Raw genomic sequence first — 24,953 nt, forward strand, 5'->3', positions numbered from 1 at the left:
GAATGTCTCTCTTCCAAGTGAGGCGGGAGGAGGTGGCCCAGGCCACATGGGGAGGGGCAGGTCTGTGTCTTCCCCGGGACCCCCTCTCTCTGAGTCAAGGTCCTCCTAGGACCCTGCTGGCCACTGTCCCTCTACAAACCCTTCTGGATGAAGGATTCAAGATGAGGAATCAGGATTTCAAGACACCCTTGTCCTGAATTGTCTCCCACCAGCAGAAACAGCACCGGATGCCGAAGAGGCCAAGCTGGCCTCGGGGGGCTCCCATCGCATCTCTGACCCAGCTGGACGTCCCTCCCCGAGGCCAGCTCACGGGTGGGGTTCCCAGGGCTCGGCCGCTGCTGCTGGACCTCGCAGCTGGGCTGTTGGCGAGAGGAGCCTTCTCAGCCTCCCAGCAAGCCCCGTGCTCCGGCTGGAAGCCCTTCCCTTTCCCACCAGAGAGCCGAGCCTGGGCCAGGCTAAGTGCCGTAACTGGGGGCCAGGAGCTGCCCCGTGGCCAGCAGTGCAGCTGTGGGTCCAATTACCAGGCAGAGACATGGTCTTGGGAATTCTCCCAGGGAGACGGTATGTCCTGGGCTGGGCCCGGGGAGCCTGATGGTTTCATGAGGGATGTGTGTGGTGTGTGTGTGTGGTGTGAGCACATGCATATGCATACACATTAGAGTTGCCAGAAAAAATCCATGACACACGTAAGTTTGAATTTCAGATAAATAAATAGTTTAGTGTAAGTATGTCCAAATATTGCATCCTGTATTTTTATTTGCTAAATCTGGCATGCCTGATACATGTAAAATGTGCATGCAAAACAACACACAAGTATATGAGTGTGTACACTTGTGCAAGAGCACACAAATGTATGTGTGTCTAAACGTAGGCAAGGCCAGGTGTGTACACATACACGCAGGTGCGGGGGCACCAGGATGCAATGCTGTGGAGGTTTCACCGTGTGTGTGAGCCAGTGCGTGTTTGCGTGCCATTTTACATGTAGGTGTGTGAATAGACGTACCTGTGTGTGAATGCAACCATGCATGTGTTTCCATGTCTGCCTCAACATGCTCATGTGCCAAAGCGCAGGAAGTGTTGGATGTGGAAGCGTCTGTGTGTGCATGTTACAGAAGATCAAAGTTGGAAGGAAGCTTGGCGATCTCCTGTGCATAATTTTACACATGAGAAAGCTGAGGCTGACCAGCCAGGCGAGACTGCATGTGTGCACCCCCTGCGGGTGTGCACGAGCTCTTTGGGGGCGAGGGGAGGGCTCTTGGACCTCTTGCCTCATGCCAGGCCCTGTGGTCCAGGAGCATCGTGTCCCCACGACAGCGCTCTTACCATGAGGCCCACTTCACACATGGCGGGAGTCGTGCCGAGCACGGCCAGGGCACCAGCCTCGCCGGGTCTGCCCTCGCTGAGCCACGTGTGCCGACACGTGGGTTACATAAACGCTGTGGCCCGAAGCAGCCGCCAGATGTTCCATTTCTTCCTGGAGCCAGATGGTGGCTGATCCCGGAGTTCCTGCATTTTTCTAGCTCCTGCTGTCCACTGCTCTTGCCCCTTCCGGAGTTTCCCCAGGCCAGGAAGGGCTGGGGACATGGGGACTTTGCAGAGCACCAGTTTCCCCAGCTGGGAAGTCGCTCCCAGATGGTGTCTATGGAAGTGCCAGTGCCTTCCGGATGGCTCCTTGCACAGTGCTCTTCCCACACTGCCCAGAAGCAGCGTGGCTGGTCCAGCAGCGTGATGCAGGCCTGGTCCCAGCACAGTGCCCTCCGCTCCAGACCTGCCCCCAGACTCACCTGGCATGTGTCCCAATCTCCCCCAGCCTTGCTCTTCCTGTGGTGACAGGTGACAGCCAGCGGACCTGATAAACCCACGGCTGCCATAACAAAGTCCCACAGACGGAGGAGCTTAAGCAACAGAAACGTATTTTCTAACCGTTCTGGAGGCCAGAAGTCCGAGGTCAAGGCCTCGCTCCCTGCTTGCAGATGGCTGTCTCCTCCCTGTGTCCTCACATGGGCTTCCCTTTACGTGTGTCTCTGACCAGCTTCCTCTTCTTGTTAGGAGACCTGTCCTATTGGATTAGGGCCACCCTAATGACCTCATTCTAACTTAATCCCTCTTTAAAGGCTCTATCTTCCAGGCCATAGCTGTCGGGGGTCTTCAGAACCCCAACTTCCTGCTCTTTATTTTGACAAATGAGAAATCTACTGGAGGCCAAGTGGAGACATTGCAAAGATCCTGGTCAGGGGGGACCCCTCAGTCCCGGCCACCTGCTCCGTTGGAAAGAGGGTTTGGACAGTGTAGAGGGGAAACATGACAGTTGAGGGCGCTCATGGGGAGAGGCGTCGGTTCACGCCCCCTGCTGCTCTGCCCTTTGCCACCCACGGCCTACAGCCAGGGAGCCTGTGGGGGGCAGGGGTGGTTCAGGGGTAGGCTCCATAGCGCCTGGGCACTTGGTGTGGCCCTGACACCCTCTCTGGGCCTTAGGGTCCCCGTTTGTGTAGAGAGGCTACTGGGCTGGATGGTTCCAGAGACCTCTGGCTTGCTGGTTGGCGTTGATTCTGGGAGGGGGCAGGGAGGCCAGTGGCCACAGCAGTGGGTGGGGTGGGGGTGGGGCTGAGTGAGGCTCCTGTGTCAGTTTCTTGTCGCTGCTGGAACAAATCGCCATAAGCTTAGTGGCTTAAAACAACACCAATTTATTATCTTACCGTCTGGGGGTCAGAAGTCCACAGCAGTCTCACGCGGCTAAGATCTAGGTGCAGCGGGGCTGGCTCCTTCTTGAGGCTCCGGGGACAGTGCGGTTCCTTGCTTCTAGAGGCGCCTGCATTCCTCGGATCATGGCCCCTTCCTCTTCTTCAAAGCCGGCATCGCAGGCCGAGCCCTTCTCCCCTTGCCTTCCTCTGGCCTCTCCTCCCCATCCCTCTTCCACTTTTAAAGACCCTTGTGATTGCACAGTGCCCACCTGCATGATCCAGGCCATTCTCCCCAGTTTGAGGTCAGCTGCTTAGCAACCTCATTTCCCATTGTCACCTACCATAACACGTTCACAGGTTCTGCCGTGAGGATGCAGACATCTCTGGGGGGGGGTCATTATTCTGTCCACCACAGCACCCACGTCCGTCATCAGTTCCTCCCCAACCCTTGGGCAGTGGGGACTGTCATGGTCACGCTCGATTTACCTGCAGCTCTGCCGGGTTGCTAGCACCTGGTCCCAGGGCCGTGCTAAAGACATCCTTGACCTTGGGACAGGCCGGATAAGACCGTGAGTGAGACCCAAGCTTCCCAGCTAGGATTCGGCCTCAGAAAACAGCAGCAGCTGGGGAAGGACTCCCCATCTGAATTCCCACGCTGGCAGAGGGGTGGGAAGCCAGCCCTCTCCTGCTCACTGGGGTGCCTCGGGGGCCCACCTTCCTGGAGGGCAGTTTGCAAATGGGCATAGAACACCTTAAAAACGTGCATCCCCTTTGACCCGCAATCCCACTTCTGGGAAGTTACCGCAGGGAAACAATCACAGATGCGCTCAAAGATAAAGCAAGCCTGCACCACGGTGTGGCCGTGGAAAACCGCGAGGAGCCTAAGTGTCCACTCGTAGGGGCCTGGCTAAGAAAGTGGACGAGCCCGTGTGCAACAGGCTGCGTGTGAGGCGATGAGACCACAACAGGGACACACGCCCGACGTGGAGATGTGCATGACCTCTCATGAAATCAAAGAGGGGGTTGTAAAATGATACGTGTAATTCCGCAGTGTTTAAAATGTGTGTGTGTCAGAGTCTGTGTCATGTGTGAGCACTGGAGGACCACGGGCACGTCCCCAGGGTCACCTCTTTCCATGGTGGGGTTGCAGCCTTTGGGGGCCTGAGTTGCTCCTTTGCCCAAGTCCTTGTGTGACCGTGCTGAGGCGGATGCTCTGGCCTTCCCCAGGGGTCCACCCCCCAGTATCTGTCCCCAGGAGGCCGACCCGCAGCAGCTTCTTCCCTCACCCGTGAGCTCGCACTTGGAGGTGCAGGCCCTCCCCCAGAGCGCCCCCCCGCCCCCGCCCCCTCCCCCCCCCCCCGGGCCTCGCCCCCTGCAGGGCAGCAGGGTGGTAGCAGCATCACACTTTCCAGATGAGCGAAGAGCCCCAGAGCCATCAAGGTCTCAGCCACAGGCCCCTGCCCTCGTCCCGCCGCCTCCCAGCGCCTTTGGGGATGGGGAGGGTGGGTGAGCGCTCAGCCACAGGCCGGGGGCAGCCCTGGCCCTCCCAGCCAGAGCCAAGCCTCCGTCCCTCCTTCCCCCTCCTGGAACCCTCCCCACGAGGAAGACCAGCTGTTTTGTCCCTTTTCCTGGCCTGGAGTGGGGACCAACCCCAAGGCCCTCCCTCTCATGGGACTTGAACCACAGTGACCAGAGCAAAGGATCTGAAGCCCTGTGGTTCCTCACCTCCCTGAGAGGGGCTTACTGCCCTGGACGTTCCTGTGAGGGTTTCCCAGAAAAGCTGGTCTCAGTGAGGGAGCACAGATCCTCCGGCAGCCCTGCCCAGCCCCGCCCCCAACCAGGGTCCAGACAGACCCTGGCCAGAGGCCAGCCCACACTGGTCCCACCATGACGTCGCCAGGCCCGCCTCCGGGTTCCACTCCCCACTGACACTTGCCCACCAAAGCCCAGAAGCGTCCTGCCCTGTCCCCGAGCGCCTGGGGGAGACGCGTGGTCCTTTGGAGAGAGGGGAGGGGCGGTAGCCCAAGCAGCTCATCTTCCTGTCACAGCCCCTCTGTGGCCTGGCTGGCTGGGCACTCCCCATGGCCTTGCTCTGATCCTCACCTCCAGACAAGGTGAGCATTATCTCTGTGTTATGGAGGGGAAACCGAGGCTCAGAGGGCTCAGCAACTTGCCAGGCCAGAATGTGAACCCAGGTCTGCCTGACTTCCACTTGCACTCTTTCCTCCACGCCACCCTGCCCAGCCCACCGCCAGCCTGGCTCCCGCAGCCCCCTCAGCCCTCCCACCAAGCGGCCTTTACAAAGGAAACCCAGGTGGGTGGAGCTCTGTGGCCCACACCTTTGGGACCCTGCCACCTGGAGGGGACATGTCCTTTGGTCCCTGACTTGCCTTTCCCTGATGGCTGAGGTGGCCACCTGCTCCTTGAAAGAGACTCCGCACAGATCCCTCCCAATCTGCTATGGCCCTGGTGTCCACACCAGGTGTCCTGGTGTCCCTTGGTCACAGCAGAATCAAGGACAAGCCACTCGTTCCTGCTTTTTGTCAGTGCAGCCTGGACCTTCATGAATCCTGCTTGGTGAAGTGGATGAAATGACACGTTGAAAAATCACCTTTTCGTTTCCACAGTCGGGATTCTTGGAGGTGGTCTCTGAGTTCCCGTTCTTCTGTATTCTGGAAAGTGGTCACATTGGCCGTGGCAGCTGAGGGTGGCGAGGGGGTGATGCAGAGTGGGTGGGATGGGCGAGGAGAAACTAGGAGACAGGAGGTCACTGGGCAAATTCAGGACCAGCTGCAGGCTCAGGGGGCGGGGAATCAGAGCCCATGGGGCCGGATCCAGCTGACGGTGGGTGAGGGCGTGGGTCAGAGCAATGAAGGGCAGAGGAGGGGTCGCATTGACAGGGAGCTCCTGAGGCTGCACAGGGACCAAGCGGGTCTTGTTCCTGCCAGACCCAGCATCCCGGCCAGGTGGAGCCCTCGGTGTGGCCCAGGCTGACCCTGGACAACACAGGCAGTCGTCTGCACAGTGGGATTTGGTGCTTTGCAAAAAAACCAAAAGGGCCCACCCGTCCCCTGTGCCTGCCTTTCACCAGGCCAGCCGCACCCCAAGCATGGCGGGTGTCCTGCGTTTCCATTTTCCAGAGGGCTTCTCTGCGCCAAGGTTGCTCAGGGTCTGAAGGATTTAGGAAGCCATAACCCCCCTCACCTCCCCTCACCCCAAGTTGTGAGGTGAATGTCAGCTCCATGGAGAGGCTGATTTCTCAGAGATTAGGAAGGAAAAAGAGATCTGAGATCCGAGGGACAAAAAAGGAAATAATACCACGTCTATACAAACTCTCTCAGAAAAACAGAAGAGGCCAGCATTACCCTGATAAGCGAAGCAGACATGACAAAGCCATAATGGCAGCATCTCTCACGTTGTAGACGCAGGAACCGGTAACCACATCTCCGTGCAGTCCCGTCCAGTGACATTTAGGGTGGGTACTGAATCTCGACCTCGTGGGGTCTATCCCAGGCATGTAGAGTCGGTTTGCCGTTTTGAACCCAACTATTATAACTCACTATTCAGGAAAGTGGGTGCCGTGATTGGCTTTGAGCACCAAAGTGTATTCACTACGCCCGCGGGAGCAGACATGCACACTGCCTCTCTCACAGATGCCACACACCCTCTCGCCGCCCGCCGCCTCCCCTCCCCGGCTCTCTCCAGGAACCCGTGAGGCCATGGCAGGTTCCTGAAGGAGTCACAGCCTCCCTCCCTCCCAGGCTCTGCTCTTGCAGGGTCTCCCAGACTGGTTCGTCTGAAATGCCAGGCTGGCACTGTTGAGCATGGACCCTGTACCAGGCGTCGCCCAGGCTCCCACATGGAGGGCACCCCTGCATCACACATGACCCCATGGAGACCATGGCCATTGTTATGTGACAGATTAAGGCACCAGGGGTCAGCAGGGGCAAGTCATCGTCACCAGGAAGTGCTGGCATTGGCCTGAGCCCGGGTCTCCAGCACCCCATGTTCCTGACACCCCACAGGATGTGCCCAGATGCCCACTGCCTTCCCAGGAGACTTTCCTTTTCCTGTTTGTCAGCCCCCTAAGCTTTGGGCGTCTGCCGAGAGCCCTCCAGTCTTCAGAAGCCCCCTCCTCATCCTAAAGACTGCAGAGACCACCCTCCGCCCCCTGCAGAGGCAGAGCCCCCGGAGGACCCGTGTCCTGCTGGTGATGTGGGTCTCCAAGGGCAGCAGCCCGTCCCCGGCCCAAAGCTGGAGCTGCGTTCTCAGGGGATGACAGATTCCAGGGGATGACAGATTCCGGAGGGCGGGGGCGAGGAGAGAAGGAAACCCCCTCAGCCCTTCTGCTCAGCATCTCGTAAGCGCGGCGCCCGGGAGCATCTGCGGGAATGTGCAGAATGTATTTTAAAGACTCCAGAGGCAGCCAACGTCCGAGATTGGAAGTCGGGGGTTTTAACTGCAGTGGCCGGCTGGGCTCAGCACCCAAAGTCTCCTTCAGGGCACAGACGAGGCGCAGAATCCTGCACCCCCTGCGGAGCTGGGCGCGGGGGTCTCAGAGGGAAGCCTTGGGAAAGCAGGGGAGGGGCTTGGGTCCTGTGTGCAGGGGCATTGGCCCTGGGGGGACCACAGCCACTGAGGGTGTGCGATCTCTGCAGCAGGAGGGGAAGGTAGTCAAGCCTGAGGGCTGGGCCTGCAGAGAGCTCTGTGCCCGGGAGCCCCCGACACCCCTCCTGTCACAGCTGGGCCCTCAGACGGGAACGTGCGGCACCCTTGCCCTGTCCCAGAGGCGCCGGCCGGGAGAGGAGGTTGTTTTCCTCCCCAAAGGATCCCATGTGTTATGGGTTGAATTGTGTCCCCCCAAAAGCCATGTTGAAATCCTAAGTCCCAGGACCTACAAATGTGACCTTATTTGGAAGCAGGGTCTTTGCAGATGTGACTAAGATGTACGTTAAGATGAGGTCATACTGGAGTAGGGTGGGCCCTGGTCCAATGGGCCTGCTGTCCTTATAAGAAGAGGAGAGACACAGACACAGGGAGAAGGCCCCGTGACGACAGGCAGAGACTGGAGTGACACCCCGCAGCCAGGAAACGCCCAGATGCCAGCCACCTCCAGGAGCTGGACGAGGCGAGGCAGGGTTCCACCCAGGGTCTCGGTGGCAGTGAGGCCCTGCTGACGCCTTGATTTGGGACTTCTAACCTGCAGAACTGTGAGAGAATAAATTTGTTGTTTTAAACCATTGGGCTGCGGTTGCTCGTTAGGGGACGAATGCACTGTCGGCAGCAACGGCCAGCTCATCCCTGTCTCCCCTCCTGTGGGCCGCACAAAGCCCCATGCAGGAGGCTGGAGTTGGGGGACTACGGGCCGCGGGCTGTGACGGACAGACCGATTCCCACCCTGCGGGGCTGCCGCCTGGCTGGGCAACCTTGGGCAAGTCCCCTCCCCCCTCAGGCCTCAGTTTTCTCATCCATACGATGGGCACGTTCGTCACCCCACGTCATGAGGTTGTTAAGAGGCATCGATGAGTCTACACACAAAGCACCTGCTCCAGGTATCTGGAGCCTCAGCCTCAGCCTCAGCCCGACACATCTTTACCCCGACCCTGCACTCTGGGTGCAGCCACTTGGAGCGTCCCACTCGTCTGTGACAGGCACGGCTCCTTTTGCCTCCTGGCCCTCGCCTGTCCATTCTCTCTGCCCAGAACACTCCTCCCCGCCTTCCTGGCTCACTCCTCTCATCTCCACCATCTCGCCTGCCCTGGGGCCTGGGCCCTGGCACCTGATTGCAGCACTGAGGGCCCTGCATGTCCCTCATTGCAGCTCCCCTCCGGCTCGACTGTGTCTGCCTGGTCCCTTGTCTGCTTCCTCGGGGGCAGGGACGAGACCAGCAGGGAGGGAAGGAGCGTCCTCAGACTGGAGTGAGAGAGGGTCTTGGCCCCCAGGGGAGATCTCAGCGGGGGCTTCAACTGTCCACGACCCAGGCCCTGGGCAGAGCAGCCCGTGTGGGGCCTGGGGGAATGGAGGGGACCCTGACGGTGACCTCAGGGAGAGGACCAAGCAGCCTGGAAAAGTCTAGGCGTCCACTGCCCCTGACCACCTGACACCATGGCCCGACTGGGGCCGAAGAAATCAGCCGCCACGTTCACAGACTCCTGCTGGACACTCCCCCGAGGATAAAACCACGCGGGACAGGGTCTGATCGCATGTCATCTGTATTGTCACAGGAAATGCACATCCATAACGGTTGACTTGGAAACGACCTATTAGGTCACACGGAGTCCGGCCCCTGGGGGCCAAAGTGGCACCGATGCCCATGGCCATGGGCTTTCCGTAGGCGGTGACCTGGACACCTGGTCTCCCCAGGCTGAGGGCCTGGCACTGGGAGAGGCCAGCTGGCGCCTCAGGCCCTTCGGCTCCTGGGCAGCGTCTCCCAACACGTGCTTGAGGACACGGTGGTTCCTTGGGGGTTAATGGCTGTTCCATGAGAAAAGGGTTCTGTGGTCAAATCAGTTTAGGAAGCATGGGTTAAACAAGGTTCCACACAAAGCTTTTCTGCAGGACTTGTCAGAGCCTTTCTGACAATAACAGCCCTTGTGAATGTTCAATATGGGGCAGAGTTTGCAACATTTCCCAAATTTATTTGACCACAAAACCCTTTTTCTTCCTAAAGCATCTTGCAGACTAGTGTCCGGTGGCTAGTGTCCATGGGACGCCCTTTGGAAAGTGCTGCCCTAAGCTATCGATGACCGTTAATGGCAATGGCACCTGTGTCGGGCGGCGGGTGGGGGTATTTGGCCAAGCATCGTGCTGTGGCGTGGTGAGCATGGCCAGGAACTCAACAGTCATGACGAGGAAAGGACAAGACAGGCTCGGCCTCTGCCCGCCATCTTGGTTCTCGCCTTTTGTCTCCAGAGCAGAAGCTAAGCAGGGCTGTCCCCACGGCTGGGCCGAGGCCTGCCCAGGGCGACTGGGAGTCCAAGGAAAGCACCGGGTGCTACCGGATAAGCCAGTCCCCGGGTGGGCCCACCTGAGTTCACCAGCCTCCAACAAGATGGGGAAGATGAGCTGGGGGCGCCTGGTCCACCCCTCCCCTGTGGGTCCTGCCTCCTCCTGCCACCTCTCTCCAGCCACCCCAGCCCCGGAGCTGCAGGTGGCGGCTCACCAGGCGGAGATGAGCATCTGGCAGGTGTTGGAGGACATCCAGACCAGCTCCACCAGTCGGAACTGGAAGTAGCCGATGATGAAGCCTGAGATGACGTCCGTGATGTGATGGCGTCCGATCATCACGCGGGACAGGCCCACGCAGAAGGCCCAGAGCACCAGCAGGATGCGAAGGGGCACGGCCAGCACCAGGTGGCTGAGGAAGAACTTGGATACCATGGCCGCGCGGCTGGCGTGCCCGGCGGGGAAGGCGTAGACGTCCATGGTGAGGTAGTCCAGGAGGCTGGGGCTCGTCTCGAACGGGCCTCGCCGCTTGATGAGCTTCTGCACGCCGGCCACCGTCATGATGTCCAGGAGCAAGGCTGTGGGCAGGAGAGGGGCCCGAGGGACTGTCAGTAATGCCTCCCACCTCGTCTCCCCTCCCTCCTCCCTCGCTGTCTCCCCTCCAGCCGCACTGGCTTCAGGCACATTCCCACCTCAGGGCCTTTGCCCGTGCTGTTCCCTCTACTTGTCCTTCCCTGGGAACATTCACGCGCCCTCGCTCCCTTGGCAGAGAGGCCTTCCTGCCCACCTGTTCTCAAAAGCCCATCGCTCTCTACCCCTCCTCCTTGCTTTCTTCTCCTTTACAGCCTTTCTCACCACCTGCCACGTCACGCACTCTCTCCCCCACTGTGGCGTGCGCTCCATGAGGGCCAGGGCCCTGTCTGCTCACGGCTGGGAGGCGTTTGCTAAAGGCACTGAGAGAGAGAGAGTGGTGACCAGGGCTCTGGTGGGCCACTACAGGCCCCTTGGAGGATCTGCAGGGTCCCTGGGCCGGTGATCTTTCTCAAAGGACCTCACTGAGGACTCCGCCTGCCCTGAGAGCGAGATGTTACCACCCGCCATCTTTTTAAAGTTGACGTGACATTCATGTGACACACAGTGAACCGTTTTCAAGTGTACATTTCGGTAGTATTTAGCATACTCACAAGGTTGTGCAACCACCACCTCTATCTAGTTCCGAAACATTTTCATCACCCCAGAAGGAAACTCCATACTCGTTAAGCAGGCAGTCCCCGTCCTCCCCCGGCCGCTGGCCATCACCGTCTACTGTCTGTCTCTATGGATTTGCCTCTTCTGGACGTTTCTTATAAATGGAATCAGACAGTGTGTGGCCTTGCGTCTGGCTTCGTGTTTTTGAGGGCCATCCTGTTGTAGCGTGTGTCAGTGCTCCTTTCCTTTTCAGGGCTGAGTAATATTCCACCGTCTGGACCTACCAGCATTTGCTTATCCATCATCCATTGATGGGCAGTTGGGTTGCTTACGCCTTTTGCTGTTGTGAATGGTGCTGCGATGAACAAGCGTGTGTGAGTGTTTGCTGAGGACCTGCTTTCCGTTCTTGTGGCTACAAACCCAGGAGCGGTCTGGCTGCATCAAATGGTGACTCTATGTGTAACTTCTCGGGGAACGACGAAACCATTTTCCACAGCAGCTGCGGCGTGTCGTCCCCATTTTACAGAGGATGCGACGGAGCCTTGGAGCTTGGAGACTTCATACCTGCTGCTCTTTCTTTCTGGAATGTTCCACACTTTCCCTCGCTGCTGACTTATTCCCCCTCATCCTTCAGGCCTGAACCTAAATGTCACCTCCTCCAGGAGGCCTTCCCTGACCTCCAGGCAGGCCAGGCCCTGAATAGTACATTCCCAACACGTCACATTTCTCCTCCTGGCACTTACTCAGCTGCGACTAAGGAGGTCGCTGGGTGGAGAGGTGCTCAGTGTCAGCTTCTCGCCCCGCCCTCACCACTGCTTCTTGGAGGCCAGGGCTATCTCTTGGTTCATAGGTTTATCCCCAGGACCAGACAGAGTGGCAGACTCCAAGTATCACTTGAGTCACTGGCCTGGGGCACAGAGCCAGAGGGCGGGTCTCTTTCCCCGTTGTGGGAACATGAGGGAGACCTGGGTCTCCATCCATCCTGCCTCCACCATCACCCTGCTGTGTGGCCTGGGAAAGGCTGCTCTGCCTCTCTGTGCCATTAGATGAATACATGACGCCAAGGCCCCAGTTTCACCCAGCTGATCACGGTGGCACCAGGACAGCCAATGTAGGGGTTCTGGGCAAGCCTCGCCCACCCTTAGAAAGGCCCTTGGAGGCTGCAATGAGGTCACAGCACGTGGAAACCCTTCTTCAGGGGACACATAAGGGGAAACCAGCATTGTGGTACAGTGGCGAAACTCACGAGTGTCAGTCAGAGCCCTGGGTTCAAGTCCCGGGCCTGGAGCCTCCCTGCGGTCTGACCTTGGACAAGTCACCCAACCTTCCTCATCTGTAAGATAAGATCATGGTACCTACCTCCTGGAGGGGACGCGGCATGGCGCCTGCAGGGTGACCAACCGTCCCAGGTTTGCCTGGGACAGAGGGGTTTCCAGGACACAAGACATTCAGTGCTAAAACAGTGATGTCCCAGCACGCGGGGACAAGTGGGTCCCCCCACGTGCCTGGCGCACAGGAAGAGCCGGAGAATTATTGGTGGAGGATTATCATCAAAAGAGCTCGCCCAGGAACTTTGCAGCCCATGTCAAAATTGTTGGCCTGCAACCGCTCTTGCTCAGAAACCAACACAAAAAACTTTGGGGAAAAATGACACCATAAATGCTCACTGCAGAAGATTTACAAAGCAGAAAATAAAAGTGAGTTTTTTTTTTTTGCAGAGAAAGATTCGCCCTGAGCTAATATCTGTTGCCAATCTTCCACTTTTTTTTTTCCTCCCCAAAGCCCCACTACATGGTCGTATATCCTAGTTGTAAGTAAAAGTGAGATTTTAAGTCACCTGTAATCCTGCCACCCAGAGTAGCCACTGTTCTAGAACCTTCTATCCATCTATAGAGCATAGATTTAATAAAAGCTGTAACATGCTCTACACATGCTGCTCTGTAACCTGCTTTTGAAAGTCTTGGCCCACTCCCCGAGCTGTAAGCATGAGGCACCTGGTGTGTTCATTTAACAGCTACAGCCCTGGGCATTCAGACTGCTCCCAGATGGCACTGCGCTCCCCTGTTCGTGCAGAACTTCCCGGCCTTCCTCATTTCCTGCCCTCCGCAGGCTTGCTCCTTGCAGTCTGGGCTCTTGGTTTGGGATTTGAACCCCTGGCCTCTCCTGGGCCTGCCCCTCACTTCCCGGCCTTCCTCATTTCCTGCCCTCCGCAGGCTTGCTCCTTGCAGTCTGGGCTCTTGGTTTGGGATTTGAACCCCTGGCCTCTCCTGGGCCTGCCCCTCTCATTAGCCACAGTCTGGCTGATGTCTGTCCACCCTGCGACGTGCCCGGCCAGCTAGGGAGGGGGCAGGAGCAGGAGGTGGTGGATGGAGAGGCTGCCCAGCCATGAGGGGAGGAGCCTGTGGGAGGGAGGGAGGGAACCTTGTCCTATATGCCCCCACAGACAGGCATTTCCATGGCAGCTTCTTCCCAGGAGCCCAGGCCTCCCAGGAGGCAGCTGGCCGGGGAGGTGTGTGGCCAGCCAGCCTGCATGCTGCTGAGCCACAAGGAGGCCAGGCCCAGGCTGGGAGCCATCTGGAGCCTGCAGGAGGTCACAGTCCTGGGGGGAGAGAGGGACCAGGGACTGCCAGATCCCCAGGGTAGGTGGGTGCTGGAGACAGGCGGCTGCATCTGACTCCTGGGATTCTGGCCTAACCGAGGAGCTGAGGCAGGAGGCCAGGCCAAGGCTGCTCCCTCACCTGGCTGACAGGCTCTCTCTGCCTGGGGAGGGGACAACTCGCGGGGTGGGGGTTAAAAGTGCAGGTTCCAGAGTCACAGGTGGGGCTCGAGTCCCAGATGCTCTGCTAATGAAGAACCAGTCCCCTCACTTGTCAGAGCCTCGGTCTCCCCACCTGTAAGAGGGGTTGTGGCAGGACGAAAGGAGCTCGTTCACGCCTGGGAAGCATTCAGCGCAGCCAGGCGCGTGGTGTGGGGGTCACAGCTGGTGCTATGGGTCCTCAGCCCCAGCCTGGCCTGACCCCGGGAAGCACTTGAAGGTTTTCCGACCCCGCAGGCTGGGTGGCAGTGAGCAGGTGTGTCGGTGAAAGGGTGTCCTTCTCGGAGTTTCCGAGTCAAAGTTACCTGGCCCGGGTTCTGACACCTCCACCACCTGAAGGAAAGTCAGAGATTTGGGGCCCAGGGGCTGGTGGGCAGTGGCTGGCCAGGGTCTGGGTGCCAGGAGGGCTGCTGGGGTCTGGGGGGGGGGGCATCAATGAGGACCAGGACCGCCCAAGGGAGATCAAAACCTGACCCTGAGATGTGGGTCATCTGTGCAATTGGTGACCAAGTTTCTCAGCCAAAACGCAAGGCTCAGCAACTCGGCGAGTCCCTGCGGGTTTAAATCTGCCTTCCCAGACGAGCGTCAATCCTCCTGCAGGTGCCCGGAGAGAGCTGGGGCTGCAAGGAGGAGGCAGGAGGGAGGGGCAGCAGCCGCACCTCTCTGGGCTGCCTGCTGGATGCAGCGGGCTCAGGGCTCACTCTGATGCGGTGGCTGAAGGCAGGAGGGCTGTGCCTCGACCTCCCCAGGTGCCCCAGCTCTCCTCATGGGCCGTCAGGATCCACAGGCCAAGAACACGTTTCCAATTTTTTAGCAGCAAACATTTTTCTCCCAATGAAAGCACACACAAAGACTCAGTATATGAAGCAGATGGAAGAGGCAGCCCTGTGGGGAAGCTGGGGGGGTGGGGGAAGCTCCCCTGGTCCCCAGGGAGGCCTCTGAGGCTGCCCGGTCCCATGATTAGAAAACCTCGTATCTGGGCCTCTGGGAATCTGCTGCTGTTTCTGTCTGCTTCTGCCTCTTGAGGCCATAATGAGGTGGATACTGCCCCTTTGCCCCGTGCCCTTTGGGGACCATCAGCTAGCCTGGCCCGTCCCATCCGTGCCTGGTTCGTTCATTCTCTTGACCTCCAGTTCTTGGGCATTGCCGGTTCTTGAGTACATCAGGCATGGGCCAGGCCAGGGGCCGCCATCTGGCCACGGGGGGAGACTGGCAATAGGGAATGGCTACACAGATAATTCCTTTACACATATGATGGGCCCCTGCTCTTGTCCCCTCATCACACTGCAGCCGTCTGACCGTCTGTCCGTCTGTCTGGTGCTGAGGGTTGGAGGTAGAAGAGGCAGTGGGACCACACGCTGAAACCCAGGCTGGCTCTCCAGCAGAGCCGATGGCCTCTGCCAGGCCTCCCATCACCATGCCCCTTCCTGCTGCCATGCAGGCCGCTCTCCCCTCCTCCAGCGCCACAGCCGGCCCTTGGTGTGACTGTGATCCTGACACCGTCAGCAAGTTATCTGGGGCCCAGAAATAGAAGCAAATGGCACCATCACTCAAGGCTCCGTCAATTCCACTCACATGGCCCTGTCGGGTTCCTTGACCTACATTCCTTCCTGGACCCCAGGGGAAGGTCCGTCCGTCAGGAAGATCGGGGGTTAGGAGAGTGGCCAAAGCTGTGTGCCGCCTGACTTGCTGTGTGACCGGGGCAGGTCACCTAACCTCCCCCAGCCTCCACTCACTGCAGTCAACTAGGGCGGCAGCCACACACCTGGGCTCCAGAATCAGAGACCAGCTTCAAGGTCGGCTGCTTGCAAATTGCATGCCCTTGGCGTGGCCACCCCTCCGAGCCTCCCTCCCCTCCTTGATGACGGGGGATCTTCCTGGAAGCTGCTCTGAGGGCCTCGTGCAGCAAGTGTTCCATCAATGGTGCCTGGGGGGCAGGGCTCGGCCCCAGCACCTCTCATGCCGTCCCCGCAGCAATCTCCACCCTCAGCCCCACTCACGAGCTGGCGTCTGAGATGACTGAGCCCCCCATGCAGCAAGCACAGTTATTCTGAAGCCCTGCTGTCCTGGCGGCCTCCCTGTCCTCAGAGGGTGCCCTCTCTCCTCCCCCATCCCAGACACCCTGGGGTCCAGTGCTGGCCAAGGAACCAGGGTGCTGGAGTTGGGGAGAGGGGTCACCAGGGAGAGACAGGAACCGGAGCTTTCTTAGAAAAGACCTGCTCTCGTGGGGGACTTGGAATCAGCTCCTCCTGAGGCCGCCTGTCTCTGCGTGGCTGTGTGTGGCGGGGTGGGGCTGCCCGGAGGCAGAGGGGTGCCTGGGATGACTCTCATGACCCTTTCAAGCTTGTGCTCCTTTCACTGTAGGACCAGCTGCTGAGATGGGGGTCGGAAGGAGGGGGCTGTGGGCTCAGCAAGGGGCCCCTTGCTGGCTGGTGAGGGACAGGTTTGTAGGCGGCGTCTCTCAGGGCCTGGAGGAGGGGTCCTAGCCCTTCTGCCCTGGGCGGCGATCCCGCCTCTATGCCCTCATTCCAGCTTTTCCAGGAGGTGGGGAACCAGCCTGCTAGTGTTGCGGGGCAGTCTCAACCAGCCTAAACTTTCTGAAGGGTGTTTGGCTTCAGACTCAGCGTCTTTTCATGTGTCCCGTGCCTCAGCTCTCCCCTTTGTAGGAACATCTCGGTGGGAAATCGTTAGGGATGTCCACCACGATTCACAGTCAAGGATGTCCACTGCAGCATTCTTCATCACGCTGGAACACGCACACCAACCCAATGCCCTTGAGCAGGAGACAGAGGGGACAAACTGTGGCCAACTCTAGACAATGGCGCGCGCCGGGGTTACTGCGAATGACGAGGCAGGTGTGTATTTATAGCTGCCGAAGGAGAGTTATGAGGTTTGTTAAGTGGAAAAGGCCAATTACCAAACAGGATTTACAGCAGGATGCCATTTTTGTAAAATAAGATGTAAATGCATTTTTATGCAGAGGAAAAAGTCTGGACGGCACCACAGTAAATGTTAACGGTGCTTCTCGCTGGGTGGGAGGATCAGGGTGACTTTCATTGTCTTTCTGAAATTCTGCACTTAAAATTTTTCTTAACCACAAACACGCATTACTTTTGTACATTTTTTTAAAAGTTATTTTTTACAAAAGGACAAATCTTGCATGACTGCACTTTTGTGAGGTCCCTGGAATGGACAGATTCATAGAGGCAGAGAGTGGAAAAGCGGTTACGGGGAGCCGAGGGCTGGAGGGACCCCGAAGACACTATGCCAAGTAAATTATGCGAATGGGGGCTTTCTGCTTAAAGGGGACAGCGTTCTAGTTTGGGAAGATGAAAAAGTTCTGGAAATGTATGGTGGTGATGGTTACACAACAGCATGAATATACTTAATGTCACTGAATTTTAACATTTAAAAATGGTTGAAATGGTAAATTTTACGTTATGTGTATTTTAGCACACACATGCAAAAGCTGTTTTAAAAACCAGTGCACTGGTCCAGAAGGACACAGCCCCTGGGGAGGCGGCAGTGAGCAGAGTGGTTGGGTTGAAGGAAATCCCGAGGGGCGGCAGGAACACTCCAGTCTTTTAGCATCGGGACCTCCGCTCTGTTGGTGTGAGCAGTGTGTGTGTTTGTGTGTGCACACACGTACACATGTGCACACGCCCAGCATCTCTCCTGACCAGGGCAGCCCCTGCCGCCAGCCAGAGCCAGTGCCCCACCCTCAGCACTCAGGGGGCTGACACAAGGGGCTTGGCTGGTCCCTGTCTCCCGGGGCCTGAGTGATTCCAAGCGAGGTCTGTAACGTGGCAGATTTCCATTTCCCACCTGAAGAATCTCGACACTAATGCCGCCTCTATCTATCTCCAAAGACTGTCAGGGCACAAGGAAATCAAGATCGTCAGCACAGAAGTCTGAGGACACCATGCCATCCCTCCGCTGACTGCCAGGCTCTGCTGGGACCGGGTCTGAGGCAGGGGCAGTGCAGAGCCAGACTCCTCGCTCTTTCATTTCTTGTGTTAGCTGCAAGGGCGGCTGCCATGACAGTGCATGAGGGGGCCCTGACCCGGGCGGGGGGCAGCCAAGGGCCCCCGGAGGGGCCGCCGGTACCACTGAGCCCCACTGAGATGATGAGAAGTGAAGCTGGGAGAAGGGTACAAGGAAGGGGAGGGACGTTCTGCCTCTGCGGAGCGGGCGTCTGCAGCAGGAGTCTTCCTGACAGTGAAGGCTGGGGTCAGTCTAAATATCCATCAATTAGGGACAGGCTATGCCTGCCTCGTGGACGGATTGTCGCCTAGGCTGTCCCAGGGAACAGGAGCCAGTGGACCGGGGTGGGAGAGCTGACAGAATAGATTATATGCAGGGGTGGGGGGGTGGGGGGGGAGGGGAAGCGAGCCATTGCAGGGAGGGCGGGTCGGTGGTTGTGAGGGGCGCGGCGTTGCCGCAAGATTGAGGGGGCTGGTTCTGGTGTCTGAACCCCTCACGCTTGATGTGAATGGACGTGTGGGGCCGAGACCAGGATTCCAACCGGAAGTGCACGGCCCAGCAGGTCCATCACGGCCTGTGAGAACCAGGTGGCGCTGGGTGAAACCCTGCAGGTCATTTTAGAAGCACGTGATAATGTAGTCTGTGCACAGAGAAAAATCCAGAGGCCAGTGACCCAGACTGCAACAGAGATTACTCCTTGGGAGGGGTCAAAGGGAGATGCTCACTTTTCCATGATCTGTCCTTGTAACGTTTGAGATTTTCTTTCCTATAAGAACGTAATGACAAGGTGCTCAACACCGCTGACCACTAGGGAAATGCAAATGAAAACCACAACAAGGTACCATTTTCACACCCATTAGAATAAACTCAAAAACTCAGACAATAACAGGTGTTGGCGAGGATGTGGAGAAATGGGAACCCTTGTGCCCTGCTGGTGGGGATGTAAAATGGGGTGGCTGCTGTGGAAAACAGTACGGAGCTTCCTCAAACAGTTAAACATAAAGTTACCGTTTGACCCACTCATTCCACTTCTGGGTATATAGCCAAAAGAAGTGAAAGCAGGGACTCCAACAGGTGTTTCTGCCCCGTGTTCATAGCGGCATCATTCACAATAGCCAAACGGTGCAAGCAACCCAAGTGTCCACGGACGGATGACGGATAAACAAAATGTGGTATATCCACACCATAGAACATTATTCAGCCTTAAAAAGGAAGGACATTCTGACACCTGCTGCAACATGGATGAAGCTTGAGAACATTGTGCCACCACGTGAAATAAGCCAGACACGAAAGGTCAAACGCTGGATGATTCCACTTATATGAGGTCCCTAGAGTAGTCAGATTCATAGACACAGAAAGGAGGATGGGGGGGCCAGGGGGGTGGGAGATGGGGAGTGAGTGTTTGATGGGGACAGAGATTCAGTCTGGGAAGATGGAAAAGTTCTGGAGACGCATGGTGGTGATGGCTGCACAACAATGTGAATGTGCTTAATGTCCCTGAACTGTGTGCTTAAAAACAGTTAAAATGATGCTTTATGTTACGTATAGTTTACCACAATAAACAAAGTGACATAGAAAAAGAAGAGTGTCTAGTTTTCATAATCAGGAAAATCTCCATAAAGAGACCTTTATAGATCATGGCAAGAAGACCCGGAGGCCGTTTCCACCAAGGACATGCTCTCGAGGAAACCAGGATGGGCTTGGTGAACCGGCATGGGCCTGCGTCACCTGCCACCTGGCTCCCTTTGGAATCATCCAGCGGGGGGCTGCAGGGGAGGGGCGGAGGAGGGGACCAGGTCATCTCACAGGTGTCTAAAGCTTGGAGGGGATCCGGAGGGAGGCTGGACCCGGCACTTCTTTCGATAATGGTGATGGCGGTGACGGTGTCAATCACGGCTACACGAGCACTACCTGGCATGAGTGTCCGTCCAGCAGTGTGTATAACTCTGCAATGAAGCATCCCAGCAACTCATTTGACAGATGAGGAAAATGAGGCTCAGAGAGGCACAGTCACTTGCCCGAGTTCCCACAGCAGGGCTGGGACTGCACCCAGGTCCGGCCCACTCTGGAGCCCAAGCTTTTGCCAGCTGCTTAGACCCCTCCTGGCATTAAGGTTTCCAGAGGCTGGGCAGCATGCCCTGGGGGAGGGGACCCAGGGAGCAGTGCAGACAGCTTCTTCCTGGCCCAGCTGGGACTCTTTCCAGGCTCAGGGGCTGGAGTTCCCATCGCCCAAGGCTCCTGATTTTGCCCCTTTTGGGCCAACGGGAGCCCTGGCCCCAACTGGACAGGTGGAGGCCTCTACTTCTGGCCCAGAGACTGCCCCCAGGAATTGCTGGGTGCCCTGGTGCTTGGAGTGGCCGGGCCGGGCAGTGCTCCCTCACCGCCGCCCTACCCAGGTCCTACAGTTCCCACCACAGTGGTGTCGGTCATCTCCCGGGGCATGTCCGCATGCCACCCACTGTGCCATGTGCTTCCCCGGCTCCCTATGAGTCCCCACCAGAGCCCTGAGGCCCCAGGTACAGATCAGGAAGCTGACTGAACCTCAGAGATGGGAAGTGTCTTGACTAAGCTCACACAGCAAGTAAGGGTCAGAGCAAGGATCTGGACAAAGCCCGCTCGGACTGCAGAGCCTGCACTCTAGGGTTGCAAGGCCCCCAGGTCCCCCCAAGACTAAAGGACAGACAGGACCCTGCAGTTGGTGCTCAGCGGATGGTCTGTTTTCTGCAGGTGGAGAACGGCGCCGGGAGCCCGGCCTGGGGGGTCGGGCCGGAGCTGTGGGCTCAGAGCCTGCCTGGGCTATTGGCGCAGCTTTCTCCCATGAAGCGGAGGGGCTGGGGCCACATCCCCACGAAGTGACCACCCTGCCTGCTCTGAGCGGCCTCATGCCAGGCCCTCATCTCTCCGTGGTCTCTCTGTGAAATGGGCCGTCCACCTGGCCGGCAGACGGCGGCGAGCCGAAGGCGAGGGGTTTGCAGCCCGAGGACTTGGATTTGGCTCCTGGACTGGCCACCTACAGCTGTGTGGGATGGGCAAGTCCCTCTGCGCCTCAGTTAACTCATCTGTAAAATGGGTGTATTAATACTAACCTCACAGGGTCGTTAAAAAGATTTTAAAATCATGCAATATGGGACATTCATGGCATCGTATCTGGTACATAATAAAGCCCAATAAATGATGTTTTTAGAAACGTGCAGTGACTGTCATTCTCACTCAGGAAGGGAGGTACTTGAATCTGGTTCTTTGTCCCACGGAGCAAACACTTTGTGCCACAGCAGCTGGTGGCTGGAACGGGCCAGAAACCTCATCTCAACAAGGTACAATTCTCCCAGTTCTGATCCCAGCCCCACCGCCCAGTAGCTGGAGGACGGGGGCAAGTCATCTCTCCATGCCTCAGTTTCCCCTCTTTAAGTGGGGCAGGAAAGCAGCTTCTCTCTTGTGGGGAGGATTGAAGTGATGATGTGGTTTATGCAGAACCGGTCACATCGTAAAGACTGGACGAGGGACGAGTCCCGCCTCACCGCCTCCGTCACACGGGACGGACGCGCAGACGGGGCCTAGGAAGCAGGACGAGAGGGACAACCTTTGACATCAGGCCACCTAACCTGCAGCAGGCTATTCTTGAGCCACTGCTGTGTGTGGAGCTACAGCGGGGAAACCTCAGATAATAGAGCAGGTTCTGCCCCCAGAAGCCGCTGGCCCAGGGCCTCAGCCACCTCGCTCTGTCTCCCTCCCAAGCCCACGGCACAGCCCCTGGAAAGAGCACAGGCCTGGATGTGAGGCGGACCTGGTACAAACCTCCAGCTCCGAAGCCCGGGCCAGGTGGCTTTATTTCCCGGAGCCTCAGTCTCCTAACCTGTAAAGTGGGAATGTCAACAGCCCTCGTCATGTGGGACCATTGATTTGGGCTAAATAACAAGTCACGTGATGTGAATAATTGAGTAGTAAGAACGAGAACACATCGACGGTGCCAGACCCCACCGTCTCCTCCTCCCTCAGCCTACCCGCGGAGCGTCCAGCCCCACTCTCCCTGAGACCCGAGTGGGGAGACACATGTCCTCGTAACTTCCTCTGGGACCGCAGTTCTCAGTGGTCCCACCCACAGCCCTTGAGGAACCGGGACCCTTGCCAGTGTTTGCTGTGTCTGAGACCCCTGCCCACCTGCGCCCCAAATGGTGGCCATGCCAGGAAGGGTGAGGGGATCAACGTGGGCCCAGCATGGAGGGTGAGGCAGAGGTTCCCTGAGCACCTGGGGGATCTGGAGGTGCTGGAGGGTGGACCGGCCGGGGGCCAGGGGGAGGTGAGGGCCCGCCTTCCACATGGGTCCCACGTGGCACCTGGCACAGGGCAGTGCTCAACTAAAAGACACTGGTGGCAAAGACTTTGGAAAAACAAACCAAAGGACCAGCTCACTGGGCCCTCTCCTCTGGAGACTCACCTGGGGAAACAGCAGATAAGTCCTCCAGGAGGCCACGAGTGGGTGGGAGCCCCAGATTGGACCCCCTGCACCCGCAGGCCCTATGGGAGAATCCTGGGAAGTTTGCAGGGTCCTTGAACTGAGCAGGAGGGCATGGGGGCAGCACACCTGCACTGCCTGCAAGTGGCCGATGACCTCGAGGACCCCAGCCCATGGGGTGGGAGTTACACAGTGAGATACCCCGCTCCAGGAACCCCACCAGACCCCAGGCCATCTCCCTCCAGGCCACTGCCTCCAGCCCCCAGCCTTCCTCCAAGCTGCCTCTGGGGCCATGGTGCACTTTGCCAAGAGCAAGGCCCTTTCTCGGGGGTTCCCACAGCGTCTCCCCATTCTCAAGGCCCCCATTTTACAGGGGGCCCTTGTCTGTGCATCCCTGGTTCTCTCTTCCCCAAGCCAGAGGCTTGCCTATTTCTGGAGCACCCTTCCTGCCTAACCTCATTAGATCATTCCAGTCAGCTTCTGAGGGCCCCACTGGTCCTCGCCAGGGCGGGGCGGGCTCCCTCCCAGAGCCTGGCGGGTAGGTGGCGGGCGGCGGGCACACTCACCCAGAAGCAGGTTCATGAGTACCTCCTGGCCAGCCAGCGTGCTGCTCTTCACCAGGCAGAGGATGGTGCCCCCAATCCAGGGGATCCCATGGCCCGTGATGCCAATGAGCTTGACCATGGAGCGGGCGCTGGCCCAGGACGCGGCCCGGCCGGCGCACACCCCCAGCCGCTTGGACATGCAGATGTCGATGGCCAGCAGGGAGTTGAAGGCGATGCCCTTGAAGGAGGGGTTCAGCTGCATGCAGTCCTCCTCCGGCAGCTGCTGCGACTGGCGCCGCTCACGGGCCCCGTCCCCAGGGCCTGGGGGCTGTACCGAGGGGCCTGAGGCCTTCCTGCCCGAGCTGCGGGGCTCCGGGGCGCCCTTGGGGGGCTGGTTCAGGGACAGGAACTCGGCCCGGTTGAGGACGTTGTTGCGGTCCCGGGCGCGGGCCCGGCTCTGGGAGGCTGGCATGGTGACGCTCACAGTGTGAGGGCCGGTGCCAAGCCGGCAGCAGGGCCTTCTCCCCGAAGACGAGCTATCCCAGAGCCGCCACGGCTCCCTGCCTCCCTGTCTTCTCTGCGGCCGCTGTTAAATATAGAGCGGAGGATTGCACATGGCTGTTTACCTCTGGCTGCCACCAGGCTCCAAGGGGACGTCAGTGCCAGCTGGGCAGCCAATCGAGCCCACCAGTGTGGGCCAGCACCAATGGAGCCACCGGGGAGGCGGACGAGTCCACAGCTGCGGCCTGGCTGCCTCGGGCCTGGGCTATTTAAATCTTCCAATGGCTCACTCCCGGGCTTTGAAGGACTCTGGGAAATGTAGTCCAGCTGCTGCCCCGGCCTCACTGTGCCCCCAGCCAGAGCCCCAGACGTGGGCCCCAGACTGACTCCTGCTGTTACCAGCTTCCTCTGACCAGTCCAGACCCCTGAGAGCCAGGCCTGCCTGCCCCACTGGCCTGGGCAGCTTGGACCCGGCCCCACGGACTGGACAGTGGAGTGCAGGGCAAAGGCCTCTCCAGACAGCAGATGGAGTGAACGACGTCACTGACAGCATCATCTTGGGTCCGCTGGGGCCAGGCCCAGCTCCTCCCCTCTGTGACAGCATTTCATTAAGCTGGCAAGCTGGGTTTTTTCTTTTTTTTAATCAGTCCTGAATTTGTCTTCAAGGCACCACAGTCCCATCCCGCGGCCATCTGTAAGATTTGATTTCTGGGAGAGGGAGGGGTAATGAATCAGTGTCTGTGGATCTGTCCCCTGGAGGTTGCCTCCATCGCCCGGAGTTTGTGAAGGACAGGAGCACAACAGCAGCTTCAGGCAACCCAGAAATAGTTCCCGCGAGCCTGGCGCCGGGCTGGGTGCCTGTGCTACTGCAGCGAACGAGACACTCCCTCCCTGTCCCTGGAAACCCACAGTGCAGTGGGGAGTAAACAAATGACACACGTCAATGATTGCAAATGTGCAGGCGTGTGGCGGGATTGCAGAACCAGGGCCCTGGGGCCAGCCTGGGAGGCGTGGAGGGTTTCCCCCAGGAAGGAGGAACAGGTGGGAGGCCCCAGGTGGGGGAGAACCTGCTCCACGTGACGCCTGAGAGGCCTGTGTGGCGGGTGCATGTAGTGAAGGGGGCCAGAGAGGCTGCAAACCCAGAGAGGGCAGACCAGGAGGGCCAGGTGAGGACTCGGGCTTTGAGTCCAGCCTCGCTGCACCCACCTGGGCGATTGCAGGCACCCTAAGTCCCTACGGTCCTTCTAGAGCTGCCTGGCCTGGGCTTGAGGATGAGGCCACTGGTTGATAGTGACCAGAAGAGTTAGGAATGAATGCCCTGGTCTCACCATTCAGGTCAGCTGAGGCCGTCTGCCTAGCCGGGATGGAGGCAGGAGGACGCAGCTGCCCTACCAATCATGGAGCCCATCAGTGAAGACCCAGGCCCACCCCACAGCCTCCCAAGAACGGGAAGCTCCCTGCGGTGGGGGTTAGTGCTCTCTGGCCACAGGGGACCAGCCATAGGCTCCAGGGTCAGAGAGATGGGGGATGACCTGGGGCTCCACCAGCAACTAGCTGTGGGAGCTTAGGCAAGTCACTTGGCCTCTCTGGGCCTTGGTTTTTCCACCTGTAATATGAGAATAATAGTGTTCACTTTCCAAGCGTCGTGGTGAGGTCACCGAGATGATGTTTGTAAAGTGCTGAGCAGGGTTCCTGCCACATGGTGAGCCTTCCACCCTACTGGTTAGGAATTGATTCCATTTAATGAATGAGGGCCAGTCCTCTCTCCTTTCTGAGTGCCCCCTTCAGAAGGACCCACCCCCATGGTTGACCCCCACCCCATACCTGGCTGGAGTGAAGCC

The 24,953-nt window shown here is 58.4% G+C and overlaps 1 protein-coding gene across 3 annotated transcripts; it reads right to left on the reverse strand.

Annotated features, from left to right (window-relative positions):
• Positions 1–5,973: 5,973 nt before the first annotated feature.
• Positions 5,974–23,644, reverse strand: PLPP7 (phospholipid phosphatase 7 (inactive)). Of its 3 annotated transcripts, XM_044778538.2 has the most exons (3): positions 22,633–23,598; positions 9,844–10,204; positions 5,974–7,889 (listed from the first exon to the last, which is right to left on the reverse strand). In XM_044778538.2, the coding sequence occupies exons 1-3, from the start codon at positions 23,081–23,083 to the stop codon at positions 7,877–7,879; spliced, it is 825 nt and encodes a 274-aa protein (XP_044634473.1). In that variant the 5' UTR covers positions 23,084–23,598; the 3' UTR covers positions 5,974–7,876. The 3 variants fall into 3 exon arrangements, with proteins under 3 accessions (XP_044634473.1, XP_014718930.1, XP_070374613.1); XM_014863444.3 differs by lacking the exon at positions 5,974–7,889 and having other exon boundaries at positions 8,876–10,204; positions 22,633–23,644; XM_070518512.1 differs by lacking the exons at positions 5,974–7,889; positions 9,844–10,204 and adding an exon at positions 18,915–19,559.
• Positions 23,645–24,953: the final 1,309 nt, after the last annotated feature.

This window comes from Equus asinus, chromosome 10, assembly GCF_041296235.1.
Source record: "Equus asinus isolate D_3611 breed Donkey chromosome 10, EquAss-T2T_v2, whole genome shotgun sequence".
Lineage (NCBI taxonomy): Eukaryota > Metazoa > Chordata > Mammalia > Perissodactyla > Equidae > Equus > Equus asinus.